At 42.9% G+C, this 13,623-nt stretch overlaps 1 protein-coding gene across 1 annotated transcript; it reads left to right on the top strand.

The window, feature by feature from the left end:
* The first annotated feature begins 960 nt into the window (after nucleotides 1-960).
* LOC107767152 (putative NAD(P)H dehydrogenase subunit CRR3, chloroplastic) lies at nucleotides 961-2,077 on the top strand. The gene is made up of 3 exons (XM_016586077.2): nucleotides 961-1,310; nucleotides 1,679-1,818; nucleotides 1,892-2,077. The coding sequence occupies exons 1-3, from the start codon at nucleotides 1,069-1,071 to the stop codon at nucleotides 2,014-2,016; spliced, it is 507 nt and encodes a 168-aa protein (XP_016441563.1). The 5' UTR covers nucleotides 961-1,068; the 3' UTR covers nucleotides 2,017-2,077.
* The last annotated feature ends 11,546 nt before the right edge of the window (nucleotides 2,078-13,623 follow it).

Here is a 13,623-nt window from a genome sequence, read left to right on the forward strand (position 1 = left end):
GAAAACATTTTCCTTATCAATTAATTTTCCTCCAATTGGAGGAAAATGTTTTTCTTATAAAGAGAAGGGAAAACATTTTCCAAAGCTCCTTCTCAATCTTCTTCACCCTTACCAACCCACCCCACCTGCCCCCCCCCCTTTTCAAATTTCAGTTTTTCCGTTACCACCCACCCTACTACCCCTCTATCCCCCCTTTCCCCGGAAAAAAAATGTACATTTTTTTTGGCAATTTCATATTTCTGTTTTTCATTTTTCTGCACCACCCACCCCAACCCCCCACCTGCCCTCCACCCTCCCCCCGCACAAATAAAAATTTTACTTTTTTTTTATAATTTAAATTTCTCTTTTTTTTCGTTTTACTGCCCCCACCCCCATCAAAAAAAAAAAATTTAAATATATTTTTCAGTTTTAATTTTATTATTTATCGGTTTAACGGCTCAAAATTTTACAAGTTCCAAAATTATGAGTTCGGAGGTTTATGTGTTTGGAAGTTTACGGGTTTAGAAATTATAAAGTATACGGATTCGAAATTTCGCGATTTTGAATGTTTAGCGGTTCGAAAGTTTATGAATTTGTGGGTCCGCAAGGTTGTTGGTTTGAAAGTTTATGGCTTCATGTTTACTATATCTAAATTATTTATGAATACTCTTGAGAAGTCATTTTCCTTAATTTGCGTACCAAATACCAAAAAATGAATAAAATTACTACTTGTTTTTCAAGAAAATATTTTCCACTGAAAACATTTTCCGTTATACCAAACACACCCTAAATTTCTTTAATTAATAATTATATTATTTTATTTTTATCAAAATCAATACGTGAAATCTTCGAGCTAACACCTTGCATAAGGATAACATGAACAAATTGAGAAATAGTCCAAAACCGATAATAAGAATGCTGAATTTTTCCGTGCAAGGACTATACGGAAAAAGAAGATAATCCATGGGATATTTTTGAGGAAGTCCTCACAAAATACAACTGCAAAAGCTCAACACAGACATTTAGCTACGTATAATTTCATTATACAAAAAAAAAAAAAAAAAAAAAAAAAGGTAAAACATATCCAAAATGATTGGACTAAAGTTCATCTCTATGGCAAAGCCTCGCAAAATACTTGCATCTTCATCTCCACCCACTGACCCTTCACCTTTTCTTCCTTCTCCTTCTAATAACTTAAACCCTCCACTCCACAAATCCCAACCAAGACTGGAGCTGCAGAAGAAAAAGAAGCAGAATCAAAGGCAACTTTCAGTTGCAGAGATTGAAAGAGCCATTGGTGCTGGCATTTTCCGAGACAGAGATACCAGCAGGCAAATACCTTTTACTTTATCAAACATAATACTATCTTGGTGTTGCTATTTTGCTCAATCTTTCTGTAAAGCTTGTGTATTTTAGGAGAGATATTATCACTGTTTATACCTTGAATAGTTTAAGTAATATCTTCTAAATTCAATAAAAAAATATTCCAAATGTAATGGTAAATGGTTGTTCACATCCCTGGCCAATCGGTACTGTTTAATCATAGAATCGGTTTCAACACTTACTAATGTGTAACATTTGATCATTTTGGTTTACATATTTTCTCCTAGCAAGGGAGCAAATAAATTTAAAAGGCTGATGATACATAAGTGTATTCAACTATTGTGTAGCTAATCTAAGAAAAGATTCATTTGTAAAGGGAAGCAAAGGAGAGCAAGACTTTGTTTGATTCAATTTTGTCAAATTCTGTTGGGGAGAATGAAGGAGATATGGAAAAGAAGCTAAGGGAAACTGGTGAATGGCTTATTGATAAAACTGAAGACACATCTGCCTCTGCTGGTAATAATTTTTTTTTATATTTACTTCTTTTATTAAGTACTTAACAATCTTGAATTTTTGTTTGTTGTCACAGGAAAGAAGATTTTAGTTGTTGTGTTCAAATGGATTCTACCCTTGTGGATTCTTGCATTTCTTGTAGCTTCTGGGATGGTCAATCTACCATTTAGCACCCCATTTCTTGATGACTTACTTCTGTAACTCATACAGACTTTATGTTACTTTCTCTTTTATTTATAAAATTACTTCTTCTGGCTTAAAAGCTGAGAAACAAATTAAAAAGATCAAGGTGTTGAAGCCAATGTATAAGAGAAGGGGTTGAGAGCTAGCTGACTTGGTGAGCTTATTGTTTTCTGCAGTTTAGGTGAGGGGTTCAAATCTCATTAGTAGTGTTTACCCGTAAAACGGTACAATTAAATTTATATGTAGTTTTTAGACAAGTAAATTAATTCGATCCTGAAATAATGAAATAATTGAAGAAGTATGTAACACTTAATTAGGCTTGATATGAAGAAAATATAGCAGAAATAATGATTGCGGTAGCGAGGCCTCCGGGCACAACAGTAATAAGAACAAAAGCAAGGAAATAAAATTGTATAAAGCTTTGAATGGATTATAATATTAGTTTGCCATTCGTGTCCCGTCACAATAATAACAGAGCTCACTATTTATAGCTACGTCTAGGGAACAATGTCCTAGAATCGTGCAATTATGAGGGCTATTGAATAAAGTGTAACGGTGAGCATAAATGATAATTTCGTTGTAACGGGCAGTGCATTCAATACTGTGGAATATTCTTCATTAATGCCACCGGGCGTAGAGTATTTATTGTCTTTTTATGAGTGTCATTCCTTCTGGGACCAAATAGGATAAGTACCTCCGATTCACGTGTCATTCTTTTAAGCGGCCACCTAGCATAACACATTTAACCCTATACAGATAGCCCCCCTGCTTTCCGGTGGCATAACTTTATGTCACCGAAAATTTGGTATAAATATTCTTTCGGCAAGAATTACAATGATTCCTTCTTAAAGGATTCTGGTTGTAGATTAAATGCACGTCTCTCCGCATTTAATGCCCCGAACACGCGTCATCCTGCGATTTAGCATAGCTTTTTCCAGTTCTCGAGGTAATCATGGCCATGAATTAAGCCGCCTAAATTTTTACTTATACGCATGATTCTTCTTCATTCACACTCCGTAACTTTCCAAACTTTCTAAAATATTCTTTATTATTCTTCAATCTTTCTTTAGCTCCCAAACGGAAAAGCTTTTCTTTCATCCATATGACTTCTTCTTCAAAGAACACCAGCACTTCAAAGAGTAAGAGCAAAGCTGAGGATGCTACTCATCCAACAATGGATTCCATCATTCCTAAAAGTCTTGTTACGGCTGTTTACAGTGAAAATGGTAACAACAATTAAATTTGTAAATGAGATTCTAAATATACGTGATCTATTTTTATGCTAGTTGCTTAGAGCAGTTAGTGCTAAGAAGATGAGGTTTAACGAAGAGATACAAGCTAAAATGGGGCAATAATCAAATCGAGGGGGCTTGCCGCCCGAGCCTCGGACTTGTTGATGAAGAAGCCTCAGAGTCGATATCCGGCTCGATCTCGAGCTATCGGGGATAATCGGGAATGGGATAACATTTAAGATATGATTAAACAAGGCTCTTTATGGACTATACCAAGCAACAAATGAAGAATAAGTATGAAACTAATAAATGCTAAAAGTAGCCTCGAGTTAGTAAGTACGAGCAAGTTAGGGAGAATAAAGAGAGAGATATATTATTGATCTTATGGAGAATAGATGAAGCAACATCCGCCCCTCACAAAGTAGTGTGAGTTCCCTTTATATAGGAGGAGAACCCGATTATAGTACAACATGTATTAATTGTAAAGTATGGAGATGGGATGGCGAGATGCGACGCTTCGGCATAGGCTCTGGATAGGTCGGCTCTGTCAGACTTAGTCGTGTGCCTTGGGAACTTCCCCTTCCATTCTAGCCTCGACCTTCGTTTTCTTCGAGTCGGGCCTCGACGAGCCCCGAGGGAGGGGACTCGGTCGCAGCTCCACGTCCTCGGGGTCTCGAGGCATTCTTCCCAAATGGCTTGATAGCGAGAAATTATGTCCTTTGATTTTGCCGCTTACAGATAGTCTCCACGTTTCCCAGAACTAAGCGATGGGAAATGATTCTGACACCTGACTCCTCGAGCTTCTTACGGTGACATCACACCAATGATGCAACCTATGGGGCAAGCTTTTGTGGCAACCGGGGTGTCCCATGGACTTGTGCATTTTGACATTATTCAATGCACTGCCAATTCCCGTTCTCCAAGGTGAATGTACCACCATCGATTTGGTTCCTCAAGAATGCAGTAATTGCGCCCGCTAGTGAATCTTCCAAAGCCTCGATGACCGTGTCGTTACCCCCTATAAATGGGGGTGCCTTGGAGTGGTTTTTTCTATCCTAGTACTTTCGTTGGCTCATTTGCCCATTTCTTCCTATCATCTTCCTCTATCCTTGAACACTATGGTTGGAGCTCATGGCCTCAAGGTCGTTCGGCACAGCTTTCGTAGGCTTTGTTGTGGACTATTGTCGGAGCTTCCCTTTGTCGAACATGACCATGCTATCCTATCGCTGTTGTGGTCGTAGTTATGTTTGCCACTGCTGTTGCCGTTGGCCCGAGACGATGAAGGATGGGGAGTCAATTTTCCGCTTATGTAGATAGTCATTCGGACTATGCACCGTTGCTCAGTCTCCTACCTAGGCCTGGTGTGGCACTTCATCCCTTGGGTTTTTCCTTTCCCAAGGGATAAAATGGCACTATAGGCCATTGAGGCTGGGGCCCGCTGAATCTTCAACCTTTGGCTTTGGCGGGCCATGTCTGTTTTCTCTCCATCCTCTACATCCCCTCCTTTTCCTCTTCTTCATTTTTTCCCTCGGTGGGGACCCTCGGGGGATTGAGCTGGGAACCTAGAAGAGGTGGCGGTCGAAGGAATCGCCCTCGAGGATGTGTACTCGAGGGGGTGATGCTTGGGGATGCTGATACCGGAGATGGACCTTCGAGGATGGACCTGGCTCTTGGGTTTCATCACATGTATATCCTTCCATTCCTCCGATTTTGTGTAGAGATCCTCTGTAGGCTTTTGTAATTGTATGTAAGGATCCCTCGAGGGCTGTTGTACATAGATATTTATGAATATGAAAATACTTTCTTGATTTCTGTTTTCGATTCTTGTCCCATTAATGTATGCCCTTTGAGGCCTTTGATTATTTTCCTTTGTTGTTGACCGCTGATATCTAATTCGGACGCGAGCGTTCTTTCCGATCCTCTGCCGATTGACATGGCTCTTTTTCGAGCCCATCGTTGTACCTCAGACCAAGCCTGAATTGATCTGATAGGCTCGGGTTGTTGGGACCTCCGAGTTGCATGGAGATAGTATGCTGAGTTTTGGAGCTTTCGAGAGTGGTATCCTGAGCGAGGGTCAGCTTCAGGTACCTGGGGGCATGCTTTGAACTTGATACAGATAGCTTTTTAAAGTGTAGTGGATAGACTTCCGTGGAGGGGTTGCCTACGCTTAGGCGATGCTTCGAGCTCTCCTAGAGCTTTCACGATCGGAACCTTGCGTTCTTATTTTCCTTTTTAGAAAGGAAAAACCATGAGATCGGGTACCGTCTCGAGTAGAGACGACGTTGAAAGCTTCCTGAGGCCTGACTTCTTTTTTGGCGGAGGTCCTCGAGGTCGGGCACTACCTCATCACTGGAGACAGTATAGTTGACTCCTTGAGGCCTAATTCTTGTCGATGGACGCCTCTGGGGTCGGGTACCAATCAAGTATCTGTATCAAGGCCGTTGGCCTCCTGGGCTTACTCTGGATAGATTAATCATCGTTGTTTCCTGCATATATGTGAGTCGACTTTTGTTTCTTTGGGAGATCTCATTATTCTGGATAGCTATCCCTCCGCCTTGGCATCGGGTCCTTCGTTTCTTCAGGCGTAAAGATCGTTGGAGCACGTCTTTGCCTTAGTTTGTCGATTTTACCATAGCCATGGCAACTACATCGGGGCCGGCCCGGCAGGGAGGGGAGGGTTCCACTCCCAGCATTCAGGATGCGTAGGAGTTCACTCTAAAGACAGGGCGCTTTCCCCATATGAGAGCATTTCAGACTCTGCTGATGGATTCTTGAGCGTATACCTATATCCTTTCGCATTTCGCCCCCTTGATAGAGTCGTGCTTGATTTCTGCTTGAAGTATCAGGTTACTTTGGCACAGATACATCCATCGTTTTGGCGAGTGGTGCTGATGATGAGGTTCTTTGTGGAGAAAGCTGGGCATGAATTCACACTCAGCCACCTTGTCAGGATGTACCGACCCTTTCATCACCGAGGCCTGTTAACCTTGCGGCGCTATTTATCCATGCCCTTTGTTGTAGATGATGAAGAAGATGAGTATCAAGAGTTGGTTAGTCCATTTTTCCGGGTCCGGACGGCTGACATTATCCCCGTGGAGCTTATGCCAATTCCCATGGGATGGAATTACGTGCGTGAGAGGAGCGTCTTAGGCTCCCTTAGATTTGCTTGTAGTAAAAGTTGGTTGGGTAATTGTGTATCTTCCCATTTTGCAGCAACTTCATGGACGCCGGGTGAGGTTCTCGATCTGCCCGGATGGGTTCGGAGGTTGGCGACCCATTCAACCTGCGATGAGTGTAGGTGGCGAGCTATGTCCCGCGACAGATGGGGAGCAAAATACCCGGGTATGCGCGCACACTGCTCCTACCTTAGTCTTCGTATATTTGAGATGTCATTTCCATCTCACTTTTGTATTGGCTTTGCCGTTGCAGGTATCGGGCGATTCCTTGGGGCGAGGCTGTGCTCCTCCAGAGAGGGGAAGGTGTCGCCGTCCTCTGGGCTGAGCGATGATGGCGATAAACAGGATTTGCACGCGCAGTGTGATGGAGCTTTAAATAGGTCATAACGGTCCCGCATCTTTGACGGGAGGATATTGCCCAAACTTGCTGTTCCTGGAGTGTTTGATTCCAGAACGGAGGTTCCTCCAAGATAATATGTTTTGCCCAGGGTGATTCTCTCAGGGACGACGGGGCAGGATCAACAGGAGTGTGCTCTGCCTTCGAGGAAGTCCGCCGGCTTCACTTCATGGTGAGTTTCGATGCAGTCCTTCTGTATTTCGCGTCTTCCTTTCTTTATCAAGTTTTGCTTTCGCAGGCCTTTGATAGGCTCAGGTCTGAGCTGCTCCGTCATGGGGCCAGGCTTTGGAAATCTCTGGATGAGGGTGAGTCCCTTAGCCTCCTTAGCGAGGAGAAGGAGGTTGAGTTGATGCACTGGCGATATGAGGTGTGTCGGAGCTCGAATTACGAGAGCTATATGATGGGGCAGGTAACCTTCCATAGTGTACGCTTCACTCTTTTTGACCCTTAAGTTTAACCCTTCTGCCTATCTTAGCTGCAGAAAAAGACGGAGGCTTGGGAGTACCTTAAGGGCGAAGCTGACCGCGTCAGGAATGCTTGCGGTGAACTGAGGGCTTAGGTGCAAGGTCAAGCTTTAGAAGAGACGGGCGCCTTGGACAAGGTCACCACCTTCGAGGCCCAACTCCTTTTGGCTCGCGACAATGCCACAGTTCAAGCAGATATGATCGGGAAGCTTGAGTCCGATCTCTCAAAGATCTGGGCTGATATAATTGATGCCCGAGATGAAGGAACATTAAGTCGAAGTAAGGCTGATCAGGAGATGGCAATTCATATGAAGGACGTTGCTGAAGCCCAAACCGAGTTGAAGTGGGTCCTCGATCGTGAGAAGAGGATCGAGGAATATGTTCGTTGCAAATCCACAAGAGAGGTACTCGAGGAGATCGACGATAGGGGCTTCGTTCTTTCGGAGGAGTTTTCTCGAGTAAGAGTAGGTGAGCGCGATGCTTGGTCCCTTCTTGCTATGTCATATAGAGCGAACCTGGGGCTAGTAGGTTATAGCCTTTTGGATCGAAGCGTGGATTTTGCCGCTTTTCCATTTTGTACTTGATATTTGTAGAGCATGTTTGTAGATGGAGAGCGCGCCTTTTGCGCATGTAAATAAGAGAAAACTTGAAGCTTTATTTCTTTTGTATCTTTTTTTTTATTGCTTTCGACCAGGCAGGCTAGTTCTCGGTGTCTGGCGGGAATCCTATGGATCCGAAGCTTGCTAGGTAGGCCTGGAGGCTCTTAAGTGCGACTTCTCTCGTGAGTAGGCGTCAAGGCCTTTGTGCTTTGCCCAGTTTGTTTAGGCCTAGTCTCCGAGTTGGGCCCTGATTCGAGCTTACCTGACCTCCGATCTTCCGCGCCTGCGTAGGCGGATGATGACTGTCCTTATTCCTTGCCCTAGGGCATTTGTATTTCAACTATTTCGGGTCCAGTCTCCGAGACATGTTGCGACTCGAGCTTTAATTGACCCTCAAGTTTTTTTTGCATTCCTTCATGGGCGTGTGACGATGGATCTTTGTGCTTCAGGTTGAAGCGACCTTTTAAGTGCGTGGCCCGAAGGTTTGTTCGGCTAGCGACAATAAATCTTACGCTTTTGCCCATGGGCATTTTGTATTTAACTATTTTGGATTCGGTCTCCGAATCGGGTTACGACTCGAGCTCATTTTAATCCACAAGTTCTCAATTTTCTAGCTGGCGACAGTAGCTCTTACGCTGTTGGTCGTTGAGACCTTTTAGTGTACGGCCCGGATGCTCGATTGGCTAGCGACAATAGCTCTTACGCTTTTGCCTGTTGGCATTTTATAGGCTTTGTTTTCCTCTTGTTAAGATCTTTTTGAAATGATTTTTCCTGACCCGTCGTCGGTTCTGGAAAAACCTTGATTACAAGTCGTTAGCAGCAATGTTCGAGCACCTCAGAAGGTTCTTAGCTCATAGGCTGAGTAGTTTGAAGCCTTGTGTTTTTGGAGCTGACATGGTCGAAACTCATTTGCCTATTGAGGGAAGCTTGTTTTAACTAGTTCTTTTCGAAGTATATTCGAAGTAGTGGTCTGCGATTTTGTTAGCGATAGTCAGGCGTCCCCGAGTCCCGTTAATTTGCCTGGAGCAGCCATTTTGACCGTAGTCATATGTGTTTGACCGGAGCCATTTTTGATCCCGAGTGATAGTTTAGGCATCTACACCGAGGGTATGCCCTTTCAGGATTCTTACAAATGCGACGTATAGCCTAAACTTCAGGATTTTATTTTATGCCTGTTGTAAGGTCTTGCAAAATTTTCATGCTTGTTGAGGTTTTATAGTTTGTCATGCCTGTTGAGATCTTATTGTTTGTCATGCTTGTTAAGGTCTTGCAGTTTGCCATGCCTGTTGAGGTCTTACAGTTTTTGTTGCTATGTAGAATAGACCTGATTACACCGAGTCTGCCCTTTCGGGGTCTTACCGCCTCGAGTTTTCCAGTGTGCGGCGATTGGCGACAGTCTCCGAGTCATCGAGTTTGCTTAGGCTCAAAGGCCATTATTCGTGAGCTCGGAGTTACCTTGTTGGGGCCTTATAAGCCTGGAGTTCCGACCCTTGGGTCGTGCGAGCGTGAAACTGTTGACGATAAGTCTCCGAGTAGTTCGGGACGTATTCGGTGGAGGGATACCTACCGAGAGTATGCTTAAATTCCCTTTCTTGGAGTGTGGGATGCTGAAAGATATTCTTTTATTGCTTGGAGTAAATACATATCGTTTTGTTGTTGCGAGCTCGGCCCGCGCGAGCGCGGCTCCTTGAATCGTTTGATCCAATACATGGTTCCTTATTGAAGCTCAGTCTGCAATGGCCCTTCCGAGTGGACGACGTCTTCAAAAAAAAGGGGGAGGGGGAGTGTCCCTCATCGTTTGATTGCAGAAGAAGGCCTGTGATCTTGTCGGATCCTCCTCAGTGGTATTCTGCTCTGCTAAGAGCCTTCCTGGCGAGGCACTTGCCGGGGTGGAAGTCCGGCCGAGGGGAAGAGTTAAGGCCTTGAGGTATCCGGGTAGAGTTAGAACTTCGGAGCGCCTTGGCTGATCGCCTGCATACAGGTTAGTGAAAAAAAATAACGAACGAGGGGGGTAGTTTTTCTTTACTATGTGACGTGTAGGCGATGTTCTGAGGTTTGTTACATTCTTGCTATTTCGGGGTGTGGATTCTAGTACAGCCCTCTACTGTGTTTAATCGGGCTTGACCGATGGTGTTATTTGGTTACCCTTTGACTCTTTCGAGAGTGGAGATATTGGTGCTGGCGATGCATCATGTGATGCGGGATTTCCCCTTGCCCCATATCGCTTCCTGTCAATGGTTTTAATTCCATCCCTTTTGTGGGATTTCATCGTTTTGGCGAAGTAGGGGCAGCCCTGTCCTCGGGCGATGCGCCCGTAGTCACTTGGTAAGGCATTCATGCCTTACACCTCCTTTGATGATATGGAACTCGGCATTCCGGTCTGGGCCAGTCATGACATACTGAGAGAATGGTCTTTCTCCTTGCCATAGTGATCGTCGTTAGGAATCTGCCAAAAATTCGAGAGGTGGTTGTGTTTTGACCTGGCGGTCCGAGCTGCCTCATCATCCTTGGCCCATCAATGCTGATCGAGCCACCTGCACTCATATGCACATGCTTTATTTAAAATGGATCGAGTGGGAAGAAGTTTACCGGTGCATCATCGTGAGGTCAAGACGAGGTCTCGGTACCCTCTTTGCTGAGTGTAAGGGCATCCTTGGGGGTATACCCTTAGATCTGCCTTTCTCTGGTGGCGAGAAATTTTGCTCTCCCTTTTACAAGTCCTTGGAATGGGTCATCGCTCCTCCATTGTCGTGGTATTGTGCTGCGGCTCGTTTTCTCCGTTTCTCCTAGCCGCCTTCCGCACTGGGGATCGAACTAGAATTTGGTCGCTCGTCAGTTCTCAGTGGTGATTTTGTTGAGTGGCTTGGCGCCTTTCCTATGGAGCTGATGCCTATCTTCAGCCTTGTCGCCGCACTTGCTATGTAGTCCTTGGGTCAGGCTGTGATTCCTTTGAGAGAAATTCGGGCAAGTTGGTCCGAGCAAATTGTCGTCCCTGATTTCACCTACGACAAACACGACGTTTCATATATTGATGTAGAAATTTTACTCTGGCGGGCGAGGCGCCCTTGCCGGCCATGCGTCCTCGTTGAATCTGGCTTTGTTAACTGTCACGACCCAAATCGATGGGCCGTGACAGGCATCCGGTACCTTACTCAACCGAGTACCAACGTAACGTATCTTTCTAATTACATCATCATATATACGGGACATACAGGCCTAATAGGACAACATGATCTTTTATAAACACGAAACATAGGCCGACAAGGCCACACAATCTTTCACGTACATGACATATGTCTACAAGCCTCTAAGAGTACATAAACGTCATAAAGGTCGGGATAGAGTCCCGCCATGCCAAACAATACACGTCTAAATCATACTAACCAAACTCGCAACTCCAAAGCAAATAGGGCGCACCAAAATCTTCCGCTGAGCTGATAGCCTACTTGGATGGCTCTCGACCTGTCTATCTGGACATACGGGCAAGAAACGCAGTGTCTCCAGGCAAATGAGACGTCAGTACGAATGATGTACTGAGTATTTAAGGTACATAAATAAGCACATAACAGACATGGAGGAAATATAGAGTAATTGACGCTACCGATAAATCATGAAATAATTATAGCATCATGCATGAATGTCAAATCGTGCATAGGTACATGTCTCATAACATCATCAGCCTCTGAGGGCATCCCATCATATCATCTTGGCCAATATGGGAAAATCATCAACGTATACCAACTGATCAGGTGGTGGTGCGTATATAATGCCATATCCTTTTCCCATATACCATATGCATATACATACATATATACGAGTATATATACGTGGGCAACATCATCATCATATACCAGCTAATCAGGTGGTGGTGCGTATATAACGCCGTAACCTTTTTCGATATCCCATATACATATATTTACATATATACGTGTATATAACGCCATCTGGTCATGGGTCAATGCACATGTATAAATGAGTGAAATGCATGAAAATACATAATAATCTCGATATTCCTTCCGGAAAAACTTTTTCAACCGCGTATTATTCTGAGACCCATGAACAGAAGATAATAATAATTCTTATGGTGAATCAAGAATCTAGACACCCCTACTATTTCTATGAATAGAATAATTTATAGAAAACTGTGTATTTGCTTGTTTCTTCAGTATAATTTGGACCATGTCAAAAGAAAGAAGGATGACCTTAACATACATGTTTCTGCGAAATTCTTGAATGAAAACTACGCTTGAAGCTTTGATTGAAACGAAATTTGGACTGAAATATTTGGACGAATATTTTGACTTTGTTCTTGCGTTCTTGGCTTCAACCCCATAACCAGATTCTTGTTTTAGACCCTTTTACAAAGAAGTCATACCACGCCTTTGGATAATCACTATTATTTTACAAGATACAAGTCTTATTTGCTAAGACTTGAATGTAAGGTCTTGGTCACATTAATAATTGGCCATCTGCCAAAGTGACTACTTAGTCACTTCTAGTCTTTTGGCTTCTTCCCACGTGGGGTGGGGGTGGGATATTTATTGTTTACCCATTTATTTGTTAACTGGGTAATGTCCTATTACTCACTAATTAATCAATTACTCACATATTTAAAAAAATTACCACAAATTACTCAAAATTCTATTTATTTTTAAAATACTTCATATATACTTTATATATTATACTACCGTGGTCATATGGTACCTTACATGGTACTAATTCAGAATTATCGGGTATTATTGCTCGACCCGTATTTTATTCCAAATTGGCCACTTTCAACTAAACTCGTTTTCTTTAATCTGTGTACCCCTTTATCCTTCATAACACATATTTATCGCTCATTATAAATAGCATAATCCTTATAATCTCCAAATAATCTTTTACTTGGACTGATATCAATTACCTTACGACAAATCCAACGTACAATACTGTAGGGTGCAATATCGTCATAACTTAATACTGCAAAGCATAAATCCACCGTAATGTAATACTATTGGGTGCAACACTGTTGTAAATTAATACTGCGAGATGTAATATCGACGTAATATTGCGGGGCGTAACATCGTTCCCCCTTTGGAGCATTCGTCCTCGAATGTTGGCTGATGCTCTTATCATTTTCGTAACTTATAGCTTATGTGAATACCTTAATACTCTTCTTTCCTTTTAAGCAGTTGCTCTTGAATAAATCCAAAATCTAGGGTATTCCCCCCTTTAGTCTTTTTGCTTATATCATGACCTTTGGTCGAAATCTTCCTAATCTTGCAATTGTTGTTACCTCCCGTCATGCAACTTGTATGAACCTGGATTTGTAAGAGTGCTTATGCGATTCATCTTTCCTTTTTCCTTTTATCTTTTAGTCAATATCTAGACCTTACATTGTATATACAAGGCTTAATAGGATGCCTCTCTGTTCCTCTATAGGTGTACTGATGTCCTTTGCTCGATACTTTGTAGAACTTGCGAATATGGCCATATCTCATTTCATAGATCTGGTTACCCCTTCATATGACATTACTGCATTTATATGGGTTATACTATACCATAATTTTTGCTTCAATCTACCTTTACTGAAGTATGCTTAACAAGCTCCCAGTTACTTTTGTTGCCTTTCCTTTAGGTATAAATCTCAGTCCTTCAATGCTCCTTCATTACCATTCATCTTAAGCATGGCGGCTTAATCTCATCTCATACTTTGTGACTTTTGTCCATCCATTGTTGATTCACCTCAGTATTAATCTACAATATACCACTAATAAC

The sequence above is a fragment of the Nicotiana tabacum genome, chromosome 1 (assembly GCF_000715075.1).
Source record: "Nicotiana tabacum cultivar K326 chromosome 1, ASM71507v2, whole genome shotgun sequence".
Taxonomy (NCBI): domain Eukaryota; kingdom Viridiplantae; phylum Streptophyta; class Magnoliopsida; order Solanales; family Solanaceae; genus Nicotiana; species Nicotiana tabacum.